The 12710-nt window shown below is 47.7% G+C and overlaps 1 protein-coding gene across 2 annotated transcripts in view; it reads left to right on the forward strand.

Annotated features, from left to right (window-relative positions):
- The window catches only part of rfxank (regulatory factor X-associated ankyrin-containing protein), a 31229-nt gene that overhangs the window by 9542 nt on the left and 8977 nt on the right, over positions 1–12710 (forward strand). For both annotated transcript variants that reach the window (XM_063032663.1, XM_063032662.1), the window contains 5 exons: positions 2375–2688; positions 4858–4977; positions 5513–5578; positions 7890–7990; positions 11740–11865. In XM_063032663.1, the coding sequence (XP_062888733.1) occupies positions 2379–2688; positions 4858–4977; positions 5513–5578; positions 7890–7990; positions 11740–11865 (723 nt within the window). In that variant the 5' untranslated portion in view covers positions 2375–2378. The remainder of the gene's footprint in view (positions 1–2374; positions 2689–4857; positions 4978–5512; positions 5579–7889; positions 7991–11739; positions 11866–12710) is intronic.

Genomic DNA, 12710 nt, shown 5'->3' on the forward strand with positions numbered 1-12710 from the left:
GCTGTTGCCCATGTAGAAACGCCAATCTGGGCAGTATGATATGGAGAGTGAGCTGTTGCCCGTGTAGAAACGCCAGTCTGGGCAGTACGATATGGAGAGTGAGCTGTTGCCCTTGTAGAAACGCCAGTCTGGGCAGTATGATATGGAGAGTGAGCTGTTGCCCGTGTAGAAACGCCAGTCTGGGCAGTACGATATGGAGAGTGAGCTGTTGCCCGTGTAGAAACGCCAGTCTGGGCAGTATGATATGGAGAGTGAGCTGTTGCCCATGTAGAAACGCCAGTCTGGGCAAAACGATATGGAGAGTGAGCTGTTGCCCATGTAGAAACGCCAGTCTGGGCAGTACGATATGGAGAGTGAGCTGTTGCCCATGTAGAAACGCCAGTCTGGGCAAAACGATATGGAGAGTGAGCTGTTGCCCATGTAGAAACGCCAGTCTGGGCAAAACGATATGGAGAGTGAGCTGTTGCCCATGTAGAAACGCCAGTCTGGGCAGTACGATATGGAGAGTGAGCTGTTGCCCGTGTAGAAACGCCAGTCTGGGCAGTACGATATGGAGAGTGAGCTGTTGCCCGTGTAGAAACGCCAGTCTGGGCAGTACGATATGGAGAGTGAGCTGTTGCCCATGTAGAAACGCCAGTCTGGGCAAAACGATATGGAGAGTGAGCTGTTGCCCATGTAGAAACGCCAGTCTGGGCAGTACAATATGGAGAGTGAGCTGTTGCCCATGTAGAAACGCCAGTCTGGGCAGTACGATATGGAGAGTGAGCTGTTGCCCGTGTAGAAACGCCAGTCTGGGCAGTACGATATGGAGAGTGAGCTGTTGCCCGTGTAGAAACGCCAGTCTGGGCAGTACGATATGGAGAGTGAGCTGTTGCCCATGTAGAAACGCCAGTCTGGGCAGTACGATATGGAGAGTGAGCTGTTGCCCATGTAGAAACGCCAGTCTGGGCAGTACGATATGGAGAGTGAGCTGTCGTCCGTGTAGAAACGCCAGTCTGGGCAGTACGATATGGAGAGTGAGCTGTTGTCCGTGTAGAAACGCCAGTCTGGGCAGTACGATATGGAGAGTGAGCTGTTGTCCGTGTAGAAACGCCAGTCTGGGCAGTACGATATGGAGAGTGAGCTGTTGTCTGTGTAGAAACGCCAGTCTGGGCAGTACGATATGGAGAGTGAGCTGTTGCCCATGTAGCAGGCTCCCCCTCTCCACCCGTCTGGTGAACCCAAAGGAACGGCAGAGACCGATATAGTTTGGTACCCAAAGAGTCGCAGGGGTTGCCGGTCAGCATTGAACTCAATTTAGGACTACCTTAGGGATTTTTCCTTTGGGGTTTACTCCCAAAGCTTTCCCCATGAGTGGGTACAGCCGCAAGGCAGCGGAGGTTTGAGATTAGATCTTCTAGATGAGCTGCCGACTGCGGCTGACGAGCTCCATTTGCCCGAAGTGATGGGTTTTAAGGCACCAGTAACCGGCCTTTGCCTCTTCTCCTGTCAGTAGAAACTATTCTTCTGGGTTCAGTAGTGAAGCCACACGTGAAGGCCAGAAGCTGGACTTGGTTGTCAGAGGCTATTTGAGGCATGCGCCATTGGGAGCGTTTAATAGGTAGCAGGAGTTATTTTCACATTTACCCCCCCCACCCCCCAAATAACAACGTTAAAGAGCAATATGTCACCATATACAAAACTAACATTCATTTTCTTACGGGCGTTCACAGTAAGTACAGAGGAAGGCAATAGAATCAATGAACAATTAGACACAAAGACAAATAACCAATGTGAAAAGAAGGAAAAACTACAATTACAAATAAATAGATAAATGATATTGAGAAATTGAGTTAAGAGTTCTTGAAAGTGAGACCTTAGATTGTGGAATCAGTTCAGAATTATGGTGAGTGAAGTCATCCATGTTAGTTCAGGTGCCTGGTGGTTTAGGGTAATGACTGTTCCTGAACCTGGTGGTGTGGAACCTATATCTCCTGTACCTCCCTCGTAGTAATGGGAAGAGAACGTGGACTGGTGGTGTGGAACCTATACCTCCTGTACCTTCCTTGTGGTAGTAATGAGAAGAGAACGTGGACTGGATGGTGCAGTCTGTGATGGAGGCTGCTTTCTTGTGGCACTGCTCCATCTAAGTGTGTTCAATGGTGGGGAGGACTTTGCCTGTGACGCACTGGGCTGAACCCACTATGTCGCAATAATTGAGTGACTTTAAGTTCTTTGAGCCAGCCAGGAAAGCATGGGAGAGGTGCCGTCAGGGTGCTGTGTTAAGTGGGAAGTACTAACTGCGGCCCTCAGCTCACAGAGGGAAGAATGTGTAAGTGCTGGCTGGATAACCATGGTGTGTGAGTTGCTGAGTTATGTTCTTGTTCCTTTTCAGTGCGATGGATGAGGGGAACAGAAGTGGCCCTCACTGTGAGGACGAGAGACCAGGACCTGGGGCAGGGGGTCCGAGGGAGACTGACCACCCACCCCCGTACAGGAATGGGGATCACCACCAGGACCAGGAAAACTCTTCAGACAACACCATGAGGAGGGAGCCCCCAGCGATGACTGCACTGAACAACTTAATGCAGATAAAGTGTGCAGCTCCCAAGGTCACCGAGCACGGGGAGCAAGTTATAACAATCCGCCTTGTGAATGTATTGGATCCGGTCTCTTCCAGCTCGAGACACGTTTCTGTCCCAGGCAATGGTAGGTCAGAGGCGTCCAGGAGAGAGGAACGAATGTTGTTGGAAGAGGGAGACATGGGGTGGACGTAAGGTGGGGATAGGTGAAAAAATGGGACAGTGATTCCAACATTGGGACAGCTGGAAGGAGTTTGGAACTCCACCATGGACGGTCCCCAGCCCGGCTGTAGAAAGAGCTACCCGGCTGTTGGGTACGGGGTGAGCAACCCCATCCCGCAAAAACCCAGAGCTACAGAAACGCCAACAGAAGTTCCAAAGACCTCGTCCCTGGGAGAGGAAGGATCCTAGAAGATGGGCTACACCTGGGGACAACTTGACCAAGGACACAAGTCTTTGTTGAGCTGCTGTCGGTGGTCACCCTTACTGGGTCATGGGTTTGTGAAGAAGAAGAAAGAGGCTGGGATCTTTGGGAATCAGACAATAAGACATAGGAGCAGAATTAGGCCACTTGGACAATTGAGTCTGCTCAGCCATTCCATCATGGCTGATTTATTAACCCTCTTAACCCCATTCTCCTGCCTTCTCCCCGTAATCTTTGATGCCCTGACAAATCAAGAACCAATCAACCTCCAGTTTAAATATCAGAATCAGAATCTGGTTTAATATCACTGGCACGTGTCATGAATTTTGTTGCTTTGTGGCAGTTGTACATTGTAATGTTTGGTAATAAAGATTATAAATTATAAAATAAGTCGTGCAGAAAGAGAGGAAGTGTACTGAGGAAGTGTTCGTGGGTTCATTATCCACTCAGAACTCTGGTGGCAGTGGGGAAGATGTTCCTGAAATGTTGAGTGTGTCTTCAGGCTCCTGTACACCTCCCTTGTTGGTAGCGATGAGGAGAGGGATGTCGTGCGTGATGGATACCGTTTCCTGCAGCTTTTTCTGACCCTGTGCAGTGGCCTTCCGTTGCAGATGGTGATGCAGCCTGTTAGAATGCTTTTCACAGTACATCTGTAGAAATTTGGGAGAGTGTTTGAGATACAAATTCTTCTTAAACTACTAATGAAATATAGCTGCTGTTGTGCCTTCTTTGAAATTATATCAATCTTTTGGGTCCAGGATAGATCCTCAGAGGTGTTAGCACCCAGGAACTTCCCTTTCTTTCCACTTTCCACGTTCACCCTTTCCACTTCTGATCCCTTGATGAGGACTGCTGTTTTTTCCCTCGCCTTACCCTTCCGGAAGTCCACAATCAATTCTTTGATCGTACTGATGTTGCGTGCAAGGTTGTTACCGTGACACCACTCAATCAGCTGATCTATCTCACTCCCGAACACCTCCTCGTCACCATCTGAAATCCTGCCAACGATAGTTGTGTATAACAGGGACTCCAAACCTGGGGTCCATGGACCCCTTGCTTTATGGTATTGGTCCATTGCATAAAAACATTTGGGTACCCCTGGTGTATAATATACCCAATGATTTGGCCTCTTTTCCCATCTGTGCCATCTTTTCACGTTAAGTATCAATGATTAGATGATGGAATCAAGAGTTTTGTGACACTTGCGGGCCCAGAGCAGGAACTGAAGCATAAGCTGCGATTGGGCAGCATCTGGGGGGATGGAGTGGTCAGTGGTATAGGGGGAGAGACCCTGTATCAGTCTGTCCACCACCCCTTCCCCTCTACAGCTGCTGGACAACCAGAAGTTTGTTCCTGGAAACAGTTAGTCCTGCGGGATCTCGGTACAGATGTGATTTTAAACAAAGTTTCAGCCTGTGCTACAACAACAATCTGTGTTTGTCGAGTTACCGTAACAGCGGGGAATCCAGTGGAGAGGCTGATATTGCCCGGACGATGGGCCCAGGCTCCAATGCCTCTGGGCTAGGCTGCCCATCGCCAGGGGTTTACCAGAGATGATGAGTATTGTTTACCGGCAGTGGGCAGAGATCCGGCCTCTGTTGGGAGTCTGGTCAGGGGTGGAGCTGCGATTGTGCTTCTGGTGGACGAGCATGTCGTTGTGTACTGCTGGGTCCATGTTCCACTAGGCTGGTTGCTGACAGAGTGTGGATTCCTGTGTCTCTCCAGCCCTCTGTGCACTGACTTCCCCCCACCCCCACAACCCGTCTCGTGTCTGTCTCCACAGCGCAGTGTCCGTGCACTGACCTGTCAGCACATCCCTGTGTCCGTGCTCTGACTGCCCCACCCCGCCGGGGGGCTCTCCTCTTTCGTCAGATGCTGCTGCCGCACCGTTGTTGCCCCGGGACAAAACGAGCACCTCTCACAAGTTCGCCACAGCACTCACCAACCGACAGCGAGGGAACGAACCTTCGTCCATCCCGGCCAACTTGGACAGTGAGTACCCACAGACGGCTGGTCCCTAAAACCCGCACCTTGTGCCTGAGGCCAGAGATGTGTTGGCTTGACCCAGGATGGCACTGATTTGCAGCCCTGGGGTTGGGGGTGGGATGTGATGTATGCAGCCCCGGGGTTCTACGTAAAGCCTGCTACACACTGCCTTATGATTCAGCATTGCCGCTGGGCTTCTGGGCAGGGCTTGTTCTGCATGGATGCTGGATGCGGCATTGTGCTTAGACAGTAGGTTTGAGCAGATCTGACCGTGCACAGCTGTGGGTTTGTTATAGAGATTGCGTTATGTAGCCCCAAGGGCTGGTGTAACATGGCCCCGGGTTGCAGTACAGACAGGTGTTGCGAAGGATGGGGATGTGGGTGCTGTCATCAAGTCGTTGGCGGGAGGTCTGAGTATAATGATTACTCAGTGTCTGGAAGGAGAGATTTGACTGAACTGGATATGGACCAAGTCTTTTTAAAATCTGACTGACCCATGACACCATTGCTCAGAATGACCAGTGTATTTCCTGCTTCACAGCTCTGTCCATACATCAACTAGCTGCCCAGGGAGATCTTTCCCAGCTCAGCTCCTGCCTGCAGCAAGGTGAGTGACAATATCATCTATTGCTGAATTCTTGTGATCACGCCATCACTGAAATTTCATCAAGTCCTGGAGCTGAAAATGCTGCACTTTCATAATTTGGGTAATGAGGCTTTCCTGGAACAGTTGTAGGAAGCTGTCAGTCGGGCGATGTGGAAGTTGTGGCAAGGCAAGGGTTAAGATGATGTCCAGCAAAGTTTAGTTTACAGGTGGTGTGCAGTCAGTCCAGGCAAGAAAGGTCTTTGGAAAGCATAGCTTTCCTCTATATAGCAGGGTACCAGAGCCGTTTGTCAAGACATTATTGAGGAGGCGTATAGTGCTATAGCAGGTAAGGTACCAGTTCATTGTTCAGCAGTCTGGACAGTGTCAACCGTGGAGTTAGGCACATGGAAACAGGTTGCTAAGCTGTCTACTGCGTTAGCAATCAGGATTCAATTCCTGCTGCTGTCTGTAAAGTGTTTGTACATTTTCCACAGTCTCTTCCCACATGACAGCATGAAAAAGACTTGCAGGTTAGGCTGTGAGCTGTGGTCATGCAGTGTTGGCACTGGAAGCATGGCGACACTTGGCGGGCTCCCCACGCGCATCCTCGGACTGTGTTGGTCATCGATGCAAATGACGTACTGTATTTCACAGTACATATAACAAATAAAGCTAATCCTTAGTCTTCCTGGGTTCATTCCCTTTGCCCAGGCCCATTTCCCTCTAAACATTTCCTAAGCCAATAAAAATGAACTCTTGGCTGTGTTGTGGCCCTTGTTCGTTGTCTGCCTGCACTAGGCTTCCTCTGTAAGAGTAACTGTAACATATATTCTACAATCTGCTATTGTCTTTTCCTTTCTAATACCTCCACATGTGTGTTTTGAGCTGATCTGTCTGGATTGCAAGCTAAGTGAGGCTTTTCATTATATCTCAGTACATTTGATAACAATAAACCAATTACCAATGATCGTGTAACTGTCCAAACCTGGAGACATCTGTTCAAATCCCACCACACCAGTTGGTGAATTTAATTCTGGTGTGAGGGAACTCTGTAACCCAGCCTCTGGGATGGAGAATTCCAAAATTCCCATTCCCTCTGGTTGAGGGAATTTCTCGCCACCTCGGTCCCAAACCACCTCCCTTTTTTCTGAGACTGATCCTGGGTTCCAGATCTGCCATGATCTTAATGACAGAACAGACTCAGAGGCCCAGATATCTTCCTCCCCCATGTATTACCAATACTCTTCTTCCTGTGATTAAGGTGATGGTCTTTGACTTCAGTTGGTCTCTGGCCCCATTGGTAGAGAGTGAGATTTTAAAGTTTGGTTTTCTTAAAAAAACTAAATGAGAAATTTTCAATTTGTTCCATAAATGCAAAGTCAATGTAAATTTATTATTAAAGTACGTATATGTCACCACATTCAACCTTGAGATTTATTTTCTTGTGGGCATTCACAGGAAAATAAATAGCAATAACTTATGAAAAGCTGTAAGTAACAAGGACTGACAAACAATCAGTGTGCAAAAGACAAGTCATGCAAATAATAATATAAGTAAATAAATAAAACTGAGAACATGAATTGCAGATTCCTTGAAAGTGAGTCCATAGGTGGTGGAGTCAGTTCAGAGTTGGGGTAAGTGAGGTTATCCACACTGGTTCAGAAAGCTGATGGTTGTAGGGTCGTAACTGTTCCTGAACGTAGTGGTGTGGGACCTAAATCTCCTGTATTTCCTGCCCAGTGGTAGTAGCAAGAAGAGAGCGTGGCCTGGATGGTGGGGAACGTTGAAGGAAGTTGCTTTCTTGTGGCAGCGCTCCTTGTAGATGTGCTTGGTGGTGGGAGAGCTTTTCTTGTGATAGACTGGGCCCCTGCAGATGGAAACAAACCTTTGAGAAGTGTCTGGGTGTACACCTGTTTAGCCTTAGAGGATCTTGGTCAAATGTTGGATGTTGGGATCATTGTGACAGAGGGCCTACTGCTTGCTGTGGATTACTGGGACAAGATCGTCTCTTTTGATGCAATACTTGCTCTAACACTTCTATTACTTTTGTATGCTTCTAATACAAAAGATATTGATGGATTTAAAGTGGACTTTAACTGATGTCTGGTTGATTAGTAGAAGAGGTCTGAGGTGTGAATGGTGTAAGTGTGTGTTGCTGTTGTCCCGTCCCCATTTATTCGACAGCTACTAATCTCATTGACCCACAGTAACCACCTGCTCTTCAATATTTGGTGTTTTTACTAGTTAGTCCTGGGATGGAGAGGTTTGCTGGGCTGAGTCTGGTCATGGTTAAAAACTACTGCTTACACCAGCTTTCTCCTCTGTCTGTCAGGGAGCTCGCTACTCAACGCGCCAGACGAGCGGGGCTTCACACCGCTAATGTGGGCCGCAGCGTTTGGAGAGATCGCTGTGGTGAGGTTTCTGCTGCAGATGGTGAGACCATGGGAGCAGAATGAGGGATTCCACCACTCAACATGTTAAACTTACCCATTCCAAGTCCTGCATTCTGATATTGAAATTGCCCTTCACCCTAAGCTATGCCTTGATTTCAGGACCTTCCATACCTTGTTGCATTAACTAGTTTGGAGTTCAATCCCCATGTCCTCTGTAAAGAGTCTGTGTGCCCTCCCTGTGAACAGTGGGTGTCCTCCCAGAGTCAAAAGATGTTCCAGTTCGAAGGTCAATTGGTCATTGTAAATTGTTCGAGGATTGCATTAGGGTTAAATGGGGGTTGTTAGAGGCACAGTCTGAAAAACCTATTCTGTGCCGTATCTAAAAAAATAACGTCCTTGTGTTTGCTGTCTTCAAGATGTTCCACTGATACTGACTACATTCCCTAAGGTTAGGTCCAATACCACCCTTCCCTAGTTGGAATATCTACCTGTGGTTTAAAAACTTCTCCTTCATCTGCTTTAAAAATGCCATTCTCTTTGACCCTTTTACATTAGGATGGTCCCAGATGAAACAGGTTAAGTTGAAATCTCCCACTACTGCAACCCGATTATATCTGACCAGCTGTCTATGTGAGTGTGCATTGCAACCCCAGTAGCCTGGCAGAAAAATCCTACTGAGGAAACCATAATGAAGTATCGTTCAGCTGATTGAGATGGTGTTGGAGTGTCTACACACCATAAATGGCCACTCGTGTGTCTCTGCTCATAGAACATAGAACAGTACAACCAGGTACAGGCACTTCAGCCTATGATGTTGTTTTTAACCCACTCCAAGATCAATCCAACTCTTTCCTCCTGCATATACCCTACATTTTTCTTTCAAGCATTTGCCTAAGAGCCTCTTAAACGTCCCTAATGTATCTGCCCCTATCACTGCCCAGACAGCATGTTCCATGCACCCATTGCTATCTGTGTTTTTTAAAAAAAACTTCTGACATCACCCTCTTTTTCCCTTCAATCACGCCCCCTTGTTTTAGCCATTTCCACTCGTGAAAAAGGTGCTGACTGTCCACTCTATCAATGCCTCTCATCATCTTGTACACCTCTATCAAGTCTCTCCTCATCATCTTTTGAACAAAGGAAATAGGAGCAGGAGTCGGCCATCTGGCCCGTCGAGCCTGCTCCGCCATTCAATAAGATCATGGCTGATCTGGCCATGGACTCATCTCCACCCACCCTCCTTTTCCCCATAACCCTTAATTTCCCTATCGTGCAAAAATCTATCCAACTTTGCATTAAATATATTGACTGAGGTAGCCTCCACTGCTTCATTGGGCAGAGAATTCCACAGATTCACCACTCTCTGGGAAAAGCTGTTCCTCCTCGTCTCCGTCCTAAATCTACTCCCCTGAATCTTGAGGCTATGTCCCCTAGTTCTAGCCTCACCTACCAGTGGAAACAACTTTGCTGCCTATATCTTATCTATGCCTTTCATAATTTTAAGATCTCCTCTCTTTCTTCTGAATTCCAGCAAGTACAGTCTCAGGTGACTCAATCTCTCCTCATAGTCTAATCCCATCATCTCTGGAATCAACCTGGTGAACCTCCTCTGCACTGCCTCTAAAGCTGGTATATCCTTCCTCAAGCAAGGAGACCAGAACTGCACACAGTACTCCAGGTGTGGCCTCACCAGTACCCTGTTCAGTTACAGTATAACCTCCCTGCTCTTAAATTCAATCCCTCTGGCGATGAAGGCCAACATTACATTTGCTTTCTTGATAGTCTGCTGCACCTGAAAACCAACCTTTTGTGATTCATGCACAAGCCCTCCCAAGTCTCTCTGCACAGCAGCGTGCTGCAACTTTTTATTATTTAAATGATAAACTGCACTTACATTTTTCCTTCCAAAATGGATGACCTCGCATTTACCAACATTGTACACTCCCAGACCCTTGCCCACTCACTTAACCTATCTATATCTCTCTGCAGACTCTCCGTATCTTCTGTACAATTTGATTTTACACTCAATTTAGTATCATTTACACTCGGTCTCCTCTTCCGGATCGTTAATGTATATCGTGGACAATTGTGGGCTCAGCACTGACCCCTGTGGCACACCGCTCACCACTGATTGCCGACCAGAGTAACACGCATGTATCCCAACTCTCTGCTTTCTATTAGTTAACCAATCCTCTATCCATGCCAATACATCACCTCCAACTCTATGCATCCTTATCTTATGGATAAGTCTTTCATGTGGCACCTTATTGAACGTCTTCTGGAAACCCAAGTAGTAACATCCATCTGTTCCCCTCTATCCACTGTGCTCATTATATCCCCAAAGAACTCCAGTAAGCTTGTCAGACAGGATCTACCTTTGCTGAATCCTTGCTGCGTCTGCCTGATGGATCCACTTCTTTCCAGATGCCTCACTATTTCTTCTTTAATGATAGCTTCCAGCATTTTCCAATGACAGATGTTAAACCTACTGGCCTATAGTTAGCTGCCTTTTGCCTACATCCTTTTTCTGAACAGTGGCGTGACATTTGCCGTCTTCCAATCCGTCAGGACCTGCTTAGAGTCAAGAGAATTCTGGTAAATCATCACCAAAGCCTCTACTATAACTCCTGCCATTTCTTTCATTACTCTGGGATGCATTCGATCGGGACCAGGGGATTTATTTATCTTCAGGCCCACAAGTTTGCTCGGCACTACCTCTTTAGTGATCGCTACTGTATCAGGTCCTCACCTCCCATTGTATCCATAACATTTCTCTTTGGCATGTTAGATGTGTCCTCCACCATGAAGACCGACACAAAATAGTCATTCAAAGCCTCGGCCATTTCCTCATTACCCAATACCAATTCCGCCTTCTCATTCTCCAAGGAACCTACATTCACTTTAGCCAAATATCACTATATTTCTCTTCCTTTCCCCCTCTTGAATGGCTGCCTGAACTACAGTTCCACAGTTAGGTTGCTCATCCTTCCTACAGCCCCCAGTCTCATCCACACAGGGAACAAGAATCTCAGACCTGCTGGACAAGCTCAAGGGCTGAGGCTCCTCCAGCACTGTCTCTTGGATCCCACTACCCGCCTCACTCGCAGTCACACCCTCTTGTCCCTGATCACAGACTGAATTTGAGGCAGCTGATCTAATGGGTGTGACTACCTCCTGAAACAGAGAATCCAGGTAACTCTCCCCCTCCCTGATGTGCCGCTGTGTTTGAAGCTCAGATTCCAGATCATCAACTTTGAGCCTGAGTTCCTCAAGCAGACAACACTTGCTGCAGATGTGATCACCAGGAACCATAATGGAGTCCACCAGCTCCCACATCATACAGCACATCAACCCTTTATTTAATTAGCTGTAATTTAGTGACTTTTTAATTGAACCACGACAAGAGCCTTACCTGCTACTCACCTGTGCCTCCTCGCCAAAGCCTCGAATTCCCACTCCTCACACAATGGCCGCTCTGCTTTGATCCTGTCTTACTTTTATTTGCTCTTGCTAATGAATCGGGAATCGATTGGTCCGTGGGTAATGTGCCGAGCCCCATGAAACACTCCTTTTTTTTAAACTCTTCTCCCTGACGTGTGCGAGGCCTCCTCTCTCTTCGAATTGATTGGTCCACTGCTAAGAGAAAAGCCCCAGTTCACTGAACCTCCTTATGTCGTGGGGAACAGTTTGGGTGGCTGCGAAGGAGTGAGCTCATCGCTGATGGGTGCAGAGGACAGACTCGGTGCCACAGGTTGCCTGGAGCTGTGATCGCATCTGTTGTTGTTGCAGGGAGCTGACCCAAGCATCCTGGCAAAGGAGCGGGAGAGCACGCTGGCTCTGGCCAGCATCCAGGGCTACACGGACATTGTCTTGCTGCTGCTTGAGCATGGAGTGGACATCAACATTTACGACTGGGTAGGCTATGGATGGTCAGAGGTCACGCTGTTTCTCTGTTACACCATGAGGGGCTGAGCTGATTCTGTTGCTGTTCGCACCAGGCGATAAGAGCAGCTGTTAGAGATGGCGATGTTCCTGCCTTTATTTGTGCCAGCTGGATTTGTACCGAGGAACTATATGAACGATTAGATCCCCAACTCTGCACCTCAGGTTACCCACTGTGAATCTATGGGTGTGAGTTAATGAACTAATTCAGTAGGGTAGGACACACAAAATGGTGGGGGAACTCGGCAGGTCAGGTAGCATCTTGTGTTTATAATTCACTCTTAACTGCAAATGGTGAGGGATCTTGGGATTCACATTCATGGATCCCTCAACATTGCCACACAAGTTGATAGGGTGGTTAAGAAAGTATTTACTGTGTTGGCCTTCGTTAGTCGGGATTGAGTTCGAGAGGCACGAGGTAATGTTGCAGCTCTGTAACACCCTGGTTAGACCACTCTTGAAATACTGTGTTCAGTTCTGGTCAGACAGCTGTAGGAAGCTTTAGAGAGGGTGAGGTTTACCAGGATGTTGCCTGGAGTAGGGACGATGTCTTAGGAAGATGGGTTGAGCGAGCTAGGACTTTTCTCTTTGGAGTGGAGGAGGATGGGTGGTGTACAAGATGATAAGGGGCATAGATCGAGTGGACAGCCAGAGACGTGTCCCAGGGCAGAAATGGCTAATATGAGAGCCCATATTTTAAGGTAACTGGAGGAAAGTATGAAGTATGTCAGGTAGGTTTTTTTTACAGAGTGGTGGGTGTGTTGATCTCCCTGCTGGGGCGGTTGTAGAGGCAGGTACATTAGGGGCACTTAAGACAC

Source organism: Mobula hypostoma, chromosome 24, assembly GCF_963921235.1.
Source record: "Mobula hypostoma chromosome 24, sMobHyp1.1, whole genome shotgun sequence".
In the NCBI taxonomy this organism is placed as follows: Eukaryota; Metazoa; Chordata; class Chondrichthyes; order Myliobatiformes; family Myliobatidae; genus Mobula; species Mobula hypostoma.